The 13102-nt window shown below is 46.3% G+C and overlaps 1 protein-coding gene across 1 annotated transcript in view; it reads right to left on the bottom strand.

Annotated features, from left to right (window-relative positions):
- Positions 1 to 13102, bottom strand: part of LOC128358952 (metabotropic glutamate receptor 8-like) — a 120315-nt gene that overhangs the window by 79421 nt on the left and 27792 nt on the right. The window contains exon 2 of the mRNA XM_053319357.1: positions 6851 to 7067. Coding sequence (XP_053175332.1) covers positions 6851 to 7067 — 217 coding nt within the window. The remainder of the gene's footprint in view (positions 1 to 6850; positions 7068 to 13102) is intronic.

Raw genomic sequence — 13102 nt, 5'->3', positions numbered from 1 at the left:
TAAAACTGATGCCAACATACAATGCACAGAGGTGATACATAAGCCCAATTTCCATCGGGTCCGTCAGCGGCACGTTACAGCTGCTAAAGACTCCATCTAGCTACGTAGCTACTGACACATGACATCAGCACAAAAATCAAAGAAAATGACCAAATCAACCAAAATTGAGCAAGTTAACATAATCGGGCCGTTTAGTTGTGTTGCTACTACAGTAATTACGGTAGACTAGCTACTACAGTAATTACGGTAGACTAGCTACTACAGTAATTACGGTAGACTAGCTACTACAGTAATTACAGTAGACTAGTTACTACAGTAGTTACGGTAGACTAGCTACTACAGTAATTACTGTAGACTAGCTACTACAGTAATTACGGTAGACTAGCTACTACAGTAATTACAGTAGACTAGCTACTACAGTAATTACGGTAGACTAGCTACTACAGTAATTACTGTAGACTAGCTACTACAGTAATTACAGTAGACTAGTTACTACAGTAATTACTGTAGACTAGCTACTACAGTAATTACGGTAGACTAGCTACTACAGTAATTACGGTAGACTAGCTACTACAGTAATTACGGTAGACTAGCTACTACAGTAATTACGGTAGACTAGCTACTACAGTAATTACGGTAGACTAGCTACTACAGTAATTACTGTAGACTAGCTACTACAGTAATTGCGGTAGACTAGCTACTACAGTAATTACGGTAGACTAGCTACTACAGTAATTACGGTAGACTAGCTACTACAGTAATTACGGTAGACTAGCTACTACAGTAATTACAGTAGACTAAAGGCTCTCGTTAGGATTTGATTGGGCTGCTGTAATTACTGTATAAACAGTGCAATGTCATTTTAAAAGACAGATTTCTCTCCCAGAGCTTCGCTGCTGTAACGCTCCCGGTGTGAGTTGACGCCGAGCAGAGGACGGAGATAAACCGTAGCGCAGCCGCTGACGGGCCCGGTGGAAATCCCCAGATAGAGTGAATAGACGCAAAAGAATCAGCCAAAGAGTCTTTAGCTCTGTCTTTAAGATTAAGAAGGACTTTGCTGATCGAATGCAGTTTGGTGACTTGTTCTACACCCAGGGAAACACAGAAGACCAGAGTGTGACGAGTAACTTAGAGCTGAATCAGTGCAATTATTCACTAAGTTGGTGTCCATTGCACTTCAATGCATCTTCCATCATTTTAACATTTCCACCTCAGCCAAGCATGAACACATTTCCCTTCCATGCAAATAAAATCACCTTGAATCTCATAAATACAACTTGAGTCATCTTCAGACTCTTGCCAGCTGCAATAACCGTGATACAGCATAAGCACGGCATTCATTAATCACGTCCATGCTGAGATAACGCTTATGACATCACTATGACATCATCGGGGCTTATTTTTCAGACTTTGCAAATCTCATTCAGGATACTACACCAGCGTTTTCACAGGTTAAACAGGACACACGCACAAATGTTTGCTTCATCATTGGCTGAATTATTCACACTTTTAAACACATGCAGTACCAGTTACCACCTGGTGGGGGCAGCAGAGAGACGGAGCCTCTAGAACTCATTTCAATGGTTACTACATTTAAAAGAAAGGTCCCCATGAAGACAGAAAAACAAGAACTCACACACACACACACACACACACACACACACACACAGTTTTACATCATCACTGGCTGAATTATACACTTTAAACAAACTGCAATACCAGTTACCACCTGGTGGGGGCAGCAGAGAGAAAAGTCGATATACTCAGAACTGCTTTTTTCTATTATTTTATATCTTTTGTCTATTTTCTTTAAATTAAGGGAGCCTCTAAAACTCATTTCAATGGTTCAAAGTTTCCGTACCCCAAATCATGAGTGGGCTCCTGGTCTTAGGTCCCCATGAAGACAGAAAAACAAGACTTCACACACACACACACACACATACGCGTTTGTACTACCTCGTGGGGACTCCTGACAGGATGATGTACTGTGGGGTCCAGCCTTTCTAAAGGGTCTATAGACATAATTTTAACTCCTAAATTCATCATAATTCTGTTTGAACAAAAAAATGACTTGAAATATCAAAAACTCACATAAATCTGAAACCTGAATTTTGCCCCCCCACCCCCTCGTTGGGACCCGTAATGCTAATGTCTATTAGCATACAGTTTACATCACTGTTAGCTACAGTACAATTAATATTCAGTATTTGAACAAATGTTGGATTGAAACCCTAACGCTAACCAGGATAGAAACACACACACACACACACACACACACACACACACACACACACACACACACACACACACACACACACACACACACACACACACACACACACGTTCCTCTGAGGGGTTTAGTGTAACATTATGTGTGGAGGTGGTGGTTTAGGTTAACACACACTTTAACCCCGCTGATGGGCTCAGGAGGAGATCACAGCGTTTCCATCCGCCTGTCCCTAAACCAGCACGGTGCGCTGGGGGGGGGGGGGATCTGCAGTGGTTGTCATGGCAACGGGCTTCACGGGGCAGCAGTGATCGTCCTGTATTATGTTGCATCCATTAGCGCGGGTCTCTGCGGGGGCCTCGGGTTAGCCGCACCGAAAACATCTGGACCGCCCCAAAAACACGGGGGTGACATCACCGGGTGACATCACCGGGTGACATCATCAGAGAGGAAATTCCTCCTTTCCTTCTCTCACTCTTTCTCCACTGTCTCCTCCTATTCTTCTCCCCTATTCCTCACTTTCTTTCTGCCTTTTCCGTCCCGCCACTCGTTCCTCTCTCTCCTCTCTTTCATCTCTCTCCTTCCTCTCCCTCCTTCCTCTCCATCCTCTCTCTCCTTCCTCTCCCTCCTCTCTCTCCATCCTCTCTCTCCTTCCTCTCTCTCCTTCCTCTCTCTCCTCTTCCTGTCTCTCCTTCCTCTCTCCTCTTCCTCTCTCCTTCCTCTCTCTCCTTCCTCTCCCTCCTCTCTTTCCTCTCCTTTCCTTCTCTCACTCTTTCTCCACTATCTCCTCTTATTCTTCTCCCCTCTTCCTCACTTTCTTTCTGCCTTTTCCTTCCCGCCTTCATCCCCTTCTTTCCTCATCCTTTTCTTTTCACCCTCCTCCCTCCATCTTCTGTGTCCACACTTCTCTTTCACCTCTCACTTTCTTCTACCTTCACTTTTTCATTCCCTTCTTTCCTTCACTACTGCCTATTTCAAAATTGACTGTCTTCTTTTCCCTCTGTATCTCCTTCCCTCCTCCACTTCCCCTTTTCCTTTTCCTTTTCTCTAATATAGTCTCCTTCCTTCCTTCATTCATCCTTTCCTTCCTCCCTCCATCACCTGGCGGCTGTATGGGCCGTAATCTGTGTGTAAATGGCGGCAGCAGCAGTAATCATGAAGAATAGCTCCTCCTTTCCTTCCCTTCCTTCCTTCTTTCCTCCCTCCCTCCAGCAGCAGCAACAATCATGAAGAATGGCTCCTCCTTTCCTTCCCTTCCTTCCTCCTATCCTTCCTTCCTCCAGCAGCAGCAGTAATCATGAAGAATGGCTCCTCCTTTCCTTCCCTTCCTTCTTTCCTTCCTCCCTCCTTCCTTCCTTCCTTCCTTCCTCCAGCAGCAGTAATCATGAAGAATGGCTCCTCCTTTCCTTCCCTTCCTTCTTTCCTTCCTCCCTCCTTCCTTCCTTCCTTCCTCCAGCAGCAGCAGTAATCATGAAGAATGGCTCCTCCTTTCCTTCCCTTCCTTCTTTCCTTCGTCCCTCCTTCCTTCCTTCCTTCCTCCAGCAGCAGCAGTAATCATGAAGAATGGCTCCTTCTTTCCTTCCTCCCTCCTTCCTTCCTTCCTTCCTCCAGCAGCAGCAGTAATCATGAAGAATGGCTCCGATTGAGGTTTAAAAGCTTCAGATTAATAACGAGCCGCTGTGCAGAGAGCAGCTGAGGCTCCTCTGTGGGATCAATGAGCTTTCATCTCTGCTGCTGCTGCCTGCACACACACACACACACACACACTCTGACACACACACACACACACACACACACACACACACACACACACACACACACACACACACACACACACACTGACACACACACACACACACACACACACACACACAGAGACACACACACACACACACACACACACACACACACACACACACACACCCTGTTGCACATGTCTTCATTAGCAGCCTGGATGTATATGTGTATGAAGAGGAGTGAGGTCTGCCGGTGTGAAGCCTCTCAGCAGCTGCACGCTCCACGCTGATCACAGAGGACATATTGATTAGCGCTGTTAGCTGATTAGCTTCTAATGGGAATACACCGTTATCCTTCCCTCCTTACTCCCTTCCTTCCTTCCTTCCTTCCTACATTCCTCCTTAGCTTCTAATGGGACGATTCTGGCTCATTGAATACACCGTTATCCTTCCCTCCTTACTCCCTTCCTTCCTTCCTTCCTTCCTTCCTACACGAATCTCAGCCCAACACAAGACGAAGCAAGAAGCCAATTATTTTGTCATTTGTCTGTTCCTTCTTCTCTCTTTCTTTGCTCCCTCCTCCTTCCATCCTTGCTTCCTTCCTTCTTTCCTTCCTCCTTCCCTCTTTACTCCTTTCCTTCCTTCCTCCCTCCCTCCCTCCTTCCCTCCTTACTCCTTTCTTTCCTCCCTTCCTTCTTTCCTCCCTCCCTCCCTTCCTGCCTTCCTCCCTTCCTTCTTCCCTCCCTTCCTTCCTCCCTCCCTCCTTACTCCTTTCTTTCCTTCCTTCCTCCCTCCCTCCCTCCTTAGTCCTTTCTTTCCATCCTTCCTTCCTTCATTCCTCCTTTCCTTCCTCCTTTCCTTTCTTATCTCCTAAATTCCCTCCTCTTTTCATCCTTATTCCTTTCCTTCCTTCCTTCCTTCCTTCCTACATTCCTCCTTAGCTTCTAATGGGTTATCTTGATTAAATGATCTGACACCAAATCTCAGCCCAACACAAGACGAAGCAAGAAGCTCCTCGTGACTGATGATGTGTTTAAAGGCAGCGCTGTTCACTTCAGTACGACTGTCTGAGACCAGCTATGAATGTTAATATCTGAGTCAGTGATGGTTTATATTAGTCTCCATGAGGTTTAGTTTAAATTTAAAGGGTTAAAATGTGAAAATAAACGTATGAATAACTTCACACATTCTTTTTTTGTGGACCCAGCATCAAATTTCTGCTTTTAATCCATTTAGAGAGAATATATTAGAGGATTATGGTAAAAATGTCTAAGTGGTGTAACCATAAAAACTTTGGAAGGGAGGAAGGAAGGACGGAAGGAAGGGAGGACGGAAGGAAAGAAAGAAACGAGTAAGGATGAAAATAGGAAGGAATTTAGGAGATAAGGAAGGAAAGGAGGAAGGAGGAAAAGAGAAAGGAAGTAAGGAGAGAAGGATGGAAGGAAGGCAGGAAGGCAGGAAGAACGGAAAGATGGAAGGAAGGAAGGAAGGAAGGAAGGAAGGAAAGGAGTAAGGAGGGAGGAAGGAAAGGAGGAAGGAAGCAAGGATGGAGGTCAGTTTGACCCGGTAGGACGAGAGGAGGGTTAAAGTGTTTTAAATGACAGCAGAGGAAGCGGAGGGAGGGAGGGAGTAAGGGAGGAAGGAAGGAAGGAAAGGAGTAAGGAAGGAAGGAAGGAAGGAAGGAAGGAAGGTGATTCCCGTTATGAACGACTAACTCAGCAGAGACGTTGTTTGCAGGAGGAAACACGAGCTGCAACATGACGCTCATTAGGAGCTCAGACAGGAAGTCAAAGGAGCTGCCTCCCTCCCTCCCTCCTTATTCCTTTCCTTCCTTCCTTTCCTTTCCTTCCTTCCTTCCTTGACCTGAGGACAACAGGAGGGTTAAAAAGCTGAATCAGAGAGTTGCAGCTCTGATGTTTCTTGTTCTTTTCCACCAAATATAAATACAAATATTATAAATACACACACACACACACACACACACACACACACACACACACACACACACACACACACACACACACACACACACACACACACACACACACACACACACACACCCGCCCCCCCCCCCCGCTGATCTCCAACATACATGAAGCCGCTGATTAATTCCAACGCGTCTCCCGCTAATCTAATTAATGTCGGAGCTCGTCTGGGTGTGATAACATTTTAATCAGCCGGGTCTGATTACTCACGCTGACCAGTAATTACATCAAGAGTCAATTACACAACCTCTCATCAGCGCCAGCCGAGTAACAACCAGCAGCTGGAAAACCACCAGAGACTCTTTTCATTCATCTCTGTGGATCCTCAGAGTGAAACATCAGCCGTCCGTTTCCACAGACTGTATAAAAGAAACAGACGTAACATCCGTGACGTCACCCATTGGTTTGTGGACTGCTGCTCGGAAGCCAATAGTTTCTAATCTAGGCAGCGCCATCTTGAACATTTCAGGTGCATGCTGGGAAAAATAAAAACACGGATTCTACTTATATGGGCATGAGGCGGAGTCATGGGGGGAGCGGGGAGGTTGCTATGGTTACGAGGGCTGGATCTCGAGGACATTGGTCAATCAACCTGTCAATCAGGACGTAGCCCCGCCCCCTAATGCATACCCTGCTTTATCGTCACATATAAAATCAGGGAGGCCAAAATGTCCCAAATGAACATCATACTGCATTGAAGAAGGCTTTAAACTAGCGATTGAGACCATTAACACATTTTGAAAACGTTTACTGAGGTTAGAAATCAAGTGAGAAGTTGGTGAATTCTCCATTGACTTGTATAGAGACGGTCGCCCCCTGGTGGCCTTTTGATAGAATGCAGCTCTAAGTTACTTCCTGGTTGGCCTCATTTCAGAGGACCGGAGCTCCCCACCTGTTCCTACCTGACTCTCTGGAGATCTGGACGAAGGCCTCCACGCCGCTCTCCCCGTAGTTTCCCTCCGAGGCAAGCGTGGAGACGTAGTTCCAGCCCATCGCCGTGACGATGTCCAGCATGGCCTGAGCCTGGTAGGAGTCCGGAGGAACCACGCGGGAGAAGAAGTCGTAGCGCGCGTTGTCGCTGAGCTCCGGAGCCGTCGAGGCGTAGCTGATCTGAGGGATCTGTGGAGAAGACGGCAGAATTAAAGGGAGGAAGGACAGAGGAAAGAAGGAGGGAAGGAAGGAGCGGGGGGCTTCTTTTAGGGCTGGAGTCACAATCAAAGATCCATCACATGTTTTAAAGTACAAAAACAGAGCTGAGTCCATAAATCAATCAACTATTCTGATAATTGATTAAAGACTGTGTAAAGTGAATTCAGACTTTTTCTTCTAAACACATTAAATAGGTCATAAATGTATTTCTATAAAAGGTGCAAAAAGCATTTCAACCATTTAGATTTGAATTGTGGAGCTAGGATTAGCATAAACCCGCCCCTGCTGCTGTAGAGGTATAAATACATTCAGCACACACTACTACTACTACTACAGTCTACAGTTAGCTAGTTAGCTGAGTTAGCACTACTACTACTACAGTCTACAGTTTGCCAGCTAGCTGAGTTAGCACTACTACTACTACAGTCTACAGTTAGCCAGTTAGCTGAGTTAGCACTACTACTACTACAGTCTACAGTTAGCCAGTTAGCTGAGTTAGCACTACTACTACTACTACAGCCTACAGTTAGCCAGTTAGCTGAGTTAGCACTACTACTACTACAGTCTACAGTTAGCCAGTTAGCTGAGTTAGCACTACTACTACTACAGCCTACAGTTAGCCAGTTAGCTGAGTTAGCACTACTACTACTACAGTCTACAGTTAGCCAGTTAGCTGAGTTAGCACTACTACTACTACAGTCTACAGTTAGCCAGTTAGCTGAGTTAGCCGCTGAGCTAACCGCTGAGTTAGCTGCAGAAAGCTCTCAGATGTAGCGTCCATGTTTCTGGTAGAGGTGGTGACTTTGATTGACAGGTGACACTTGATAGGGGGCGGGGTTTCAGCGGACTCGGAGGCCACGCCCCCATCGTTTGGTAGCAGAGAAAGAGGCTGATTTTTACACAACTTTGAAGCCTAATTTCATATATTTGGTGATTTTTTAATCATTCAAATTTGGCAGGGTGGTTAACAACACACTTTTCTGTGGTATGTCAAACTCAGAACAAATATGCAAATATTTATTCTGACTTTACACGGACTTTAACTGTTAGCTTCAAACCTCCGCACAGCAAACTCTACATGCTTTAAGATGATATCATAGCCTCATGGTTTCCTTACTCTAAACCCGAACCTCTAAACTGGACAGCACATTCTACTCCTTCCCAACCTGGCTCCATCATATCTCTCTGAACTTATTCACATCTACACACCTTCTCCAACTCTCCGATCCTCCTCTGCCAACCAGCTCTCTGCTCCACCTGCCAACTTAACTATCATGGGCTCAAGAGCTTTCAGCCGATCTCCTTCCTGTGTTCTTTTCCTTCCTTACATCCTTGTTTCCTCTCTTCATTCCTATCCTTCCTCCCCTGACCTGAGGACTAGAGGAGGGTTTTATCCTGACCTTCCTCCGCCTGCTGTCAGATCCCCGTTAGCGAGGCGGAGCGGCTCATAGATCCTGCAGCAGACAGTCGGACAGGCTCGGAGCGGCTGGATAACGATCCTTTAGAGGAGGACTGAAGGGCTGATTGATCTCCTTTCCTTCCTTCCTTCCTTCCTTCCTCCCTCCCTCCTTAGTCCTTTACTTCCTTCTTCCTTTCCTCCCTCCCTCCTTAGTCCTTTACTTCCTTCCTCCTTTACTTCCTCCCTCCTTCCTTACTCCTTTCTTTCCTTCATTCCTCCTTTCCTTCATCCTTTCCTTCCTTATCTCCTAAATTCCTTCCTCTTTTCATCCTTACTCCTTTCTTTCTTTCCTTCCTTCTTTCCTTCCTCCCTCCTTACCTTCCTCCCTCTTTACTCCTTTCCTTCCTCCCTCCCTCCTCCTTCTATCCTTGCTTCTTTCCTTCTTTCCTTCCTCCCTCCTTACTCCTTTCCGTCCTCCCTTCCTCCCTTCCTTCCCTCCCTCCATCCCTCCCTCCTTACTCCTTTCTTTCCTTCATTCCGCCTTTCCTTCCTTATCTCATAAAACCCTTCCTCTTTTCCTCCTTACTCTTTTCCTTCCTTCTTCTTTTCCTCCTTAATCCTTTCCTTCCTTCCTTCCTTCCTCCCTCCCTCCTTCCTTCCTCCTATCCTTCCTCCCCTGACCTGAGGACTAGAGGAGGGTTTTATCCTGACCTTCCTCCGCCTGCTGTCAGATCCCCGTTAGCGAGGCGGAGCGGCTCATAGATCCTGCAGCAGACAGTCGGACAGGCTCGGCGCGGCTGGATAATGATCCTTTAGAGGAGGACTGAAGGGCTGATTGATTTCACTTCAGTCAGAGGCCGACGCGTTGGGCCGAGCGCCGCCGGACGCCTCATCAGGATTCATGGAGGAGGAGGAGGAGGAGGAGGAGGAAGGAGACGGACAGCGAGGGCCTGACAGCAATACAAATGTCACTCAGCCTGACTGGCTCAGTGACAGGCTGCAAATTAAAGGCCCTTTACTGTAAATACAAACCTGCTCAGGAGCCGACACTATCAGCTGGCTGCAGGTTGAACCCTCAGAGAGCAGCCCGAGCTCATTCCCTCTACACTAAACACAAAGAACACATTTAACAGGCTGCAGCTTTGAAACGGAAGGAAGGAAGGAAGGAAGGAAGGAAGGAAGGAAGGAAGCAGCTTTACTCTCTCTTTACACTTTATATTTTAGAGACTTTGAAATTCCATGACTGTTTACCCGAAAACCTGGAGGTACTTTTTACTTTTGCTTTCGTCATCACAAAAATATGACTGCAGTCTGGTTTCAGCGTAAGGAAGGAAGGAAGGAAGGAAGAAAGGAAGGAAGGAAGGAAGAGAGGGAGGGAGGGAAGAAAGGTAGGAAGGATAGAGGGAAGGAAGGAAGGAAGGAAGGAAGGAAGGAAGGAAGGAAGGAAGGGAGGAAGGGAGAGAGGGAGAGAGGGAGGGAGGGAGGGAGGGAGGGAAGGAAGGAAGGAAGGAAGGAGAGAAGGAAGGACGGAAAAGAAAGACAGAAGGAAGGAAAGAAGGACAGAAAGAAGGAGGAACAGAAGGAAGGAAGTAAAAGAAGGATAGATGGAAGGAAGGAAGGAAGGAAGGAAGGAAGTATGGGAGGAGGAGGGAGCAAAGAAAAAGGGAAGGAAAAATCAAAGAAAGAGGAAGGAAGGAAGGAACAGTCAAAAGAGACGGGGTCAATTTGACCCGGAAGGAGGACAGGAGGGTTAATCTCAGTCGCCTAAAAATGACCCGCGGCTACGTTTGATTGACAGCTGCCATCTAGTTGCCGTAGTAACAGTGAGGTGGAGCAGTGGTGTAGTTCAGAGGATTAGTGTGTATTATTATGTGGTGGTGGGGGGGGGGGGGGGGGGCAATAACTGCGATCGTCCCTTAACCTTTAACCTTTGACCCCCGTGGTTACTGTCGTTGCCGTGACGACGGAGCTCATGTTTCTCTAACCTTTAACAAACTAAAACCTGAGCTTTAGCTGCAGTCACATCATCGATCATCGCTATTGATTAACGGTGATGATGATGTCATCCTGCGTTTAACTTGGAGGAGCGGTTGTCATGGATACCGGCGGATGATGAAGGCCTGGATGGATGTTATATCTTCTTATCAACTTAATTATTCATGTTTCTTTTTGTCTTCTTTATAATAAACTTATCTTTTATTCGTTCTTATTTTATTTACATTTTTCCATCCTTACAGTATTTCCTCTTGCATGTCTTGGTCTCAATTAATTAGTTTCTTTTTAATTAGTTAATCTTTTATTCTCTTTCTTTCTTTCTGTTCTTTACTTGTTCAGTTTGACCTCCATGAACCTGGAAGAGAGGGAGGGAGGGAAAGAGGGGGAGAGAGGGAAGGAAGGAAGGAGGGAGGGAAGGAAGGAAGGAAGGAAGGAAGGAAGGAAGGAAGGAAGGAAGGAAGAGAGGGAGGGATGGATGGAAGGAAGGAAGGAAGGAAGGAAGAGAGGGAGGGAGGGAAGGAAGGAAGGAAGGGAGGGAGGGATGGAAGGAAGGAAAGAAGGAAGGAAGGAAGAGAGGGAGGGAGGGATGGAAGGGAGGGAGGAAGGGAGGGAGGGAAGGAAAGGAAGGAAGGAAGGAAGAGAGGCAGGGAAGGAAGGAAGGAAGGAAGGAAGGAAGGAAGGAAGGAAGGGGGGAGGGAAGGAAGGAAGGAAGGAAGGAAGAGAGGCAGGGAAGGAAGGAAGGAGGGATGGAAGGAAGGAAGGAAGGAAGGAAGAGAGGGAGGGAGGGAGGGAGGGATGGAAGGAAGGAAGGGAGGGAGGGATGGAAGGAAGGAAGGAAGGAAGGAAGGAAGGAAGAGAAGGAGGGAGGGAGGGAGGAAGGAAGGAAGGAAGGAAGGAAGGAAGGAAGGAAGGAAGAGAAGGAGGGAGGGAGGGAGGGATGGAAGGAAGGAAGGGAGGGAGGGATGGAAGGAAGGAAGGAAGGAAGGAAGGAAGGAAGAGAAGGAGGGAGGGAAGGAAGAGAGGGAGGGAGGAAGGGAGGGAGGAAGGAAGGAAGGAAGGGAAGAAGGATGGAAGGAAGGAAGGAAGGGAGGGAGGAAGGGAGGAAGGGAGGAAGAAAGGAAGGAAGGAAGGAAGGAAGGAAGGAAGGAAGGAAAGAAGGAAGGAAGGGAGGCAGGGAAGGAAGGAAGGAAGGAAGGAAGGAAGAGAGGGAGGGAGGAGGGAGGAAGGAGGAAGGAAGAAGAGACGGAAGGAGGGAGGGAGGGAAGGAAGGAGGAGGGAGGGAAAGATAGAGGGAGGGAGGGAGGAAGGAAGGAAGGAAGGAAGGAAGAGAGGGAGGAGGAGGGAGGGATGGAAGGAAGGAAGAGAGGAGGGAGGGAAGGAAGGAAGATAATTATAAAAAAGAAGGTAAAGCAGCAGCTGTTTGGAGGAAAGGAAATCAAACCTGATATTTTCCTTTAATGAGCAAAATGTGGCTTTTTGAGTTTGTGGGTAAGAAAATTAACTTCATTAAATTAGTAATAATAATAGTAATAATAATAATAATAATTATAACAGTAATAATTATTCTAATAGCAATGCTGTGGTTTGTGAGCAGCTTGAAGAGTCTCTGCTGGAGGACTGCTGCACAGTTAATGAGCTGTTTAATTGGACAACCTGCTGATCAGTGGAGCAATCAGCAGCTCAGAGCTCAAACCACTCAGAGACCATTTATTAATATATTTATTAATATATTAATTAATATAAACTTTAAAAAGAAGAAAGTGATTGAGAGAAAAAATGTCCAGAAATCACAAAAGCAGCTGAGAGTTGATTGTGTTCAAAGACTGAGATTCTTCCCTGGATCATAAATTAATATAAAAAGCTTCTTTAAAATTAGTCATCACTCATAATACTGCAGTACTTTTACTGTAATACTACCTACCAACCTCCATAGTGTCTTACTACCAACCTCCATAGTGTCTTACTACCAACCTCCATAGTGTCTTACTACCAACCTCCATAGTGTCTTACTACCAACCTCCATAGTGTCTTACTACCAACCTCCATAGTGTCTTACTACCAACCTCCATGATGTCTTACTACCAACCTCCATAGTGTCTTACTACCAACCTCCATAGTGTCTTACTACCAACCTCCATGATGTCTCACTACCAACCTCCATAGTGTCTTACTACCAACCTCCATAGTGTCTTACTACCAACCTCCATAGTGTCTTACTACCAACCTCCATGATGTCTTACTACCAACCTCCATAGTGTCTTACTACCAACCTCCATGCTGTCTTACTACCAACCTCCATAGTGTCTTACTACCAACCTCCATGGTGTCTTACTACCAACCTCCATAGTGTCTTACTACCAACCTCCATAGTGTCTTACTACCAACCTCCATAGTGTCTTACTACCAACCTCCATAGTGTCTTACTACCAACCTCCATGATGTCTTACTACCAACCTCCATAGTGTCTCACTACCAACCTCCATGGTGTCTCACTACCAACCTCCATAGTGTCTTACTACCAACCTCCATAGTGTCTTACTACCAACCTCCATAGTGTCTTACTACCAACCTCCATAGTGTCTTACTACCAACCTCCATAGTGTCTTACTAC

Source organism: Scomber japonicus, chromosome 5 (assembly GCF_027409825.1).
Source record: "Scomber japonicus isolate fScoJap1 chromosome 5, fScoJap1.pri, whole genome shotgun sequence".
Classification (NCBI taxonomy): domain Eukaryota; kingdom Metazoa; phylum Chordata; class Actinopteri; order Scombriformes; family Scombridae; genus Scomber; species Scomber japonicus.
This window is presented reverse-complemented; position numbering and strand designations above follow the sequence as displayed.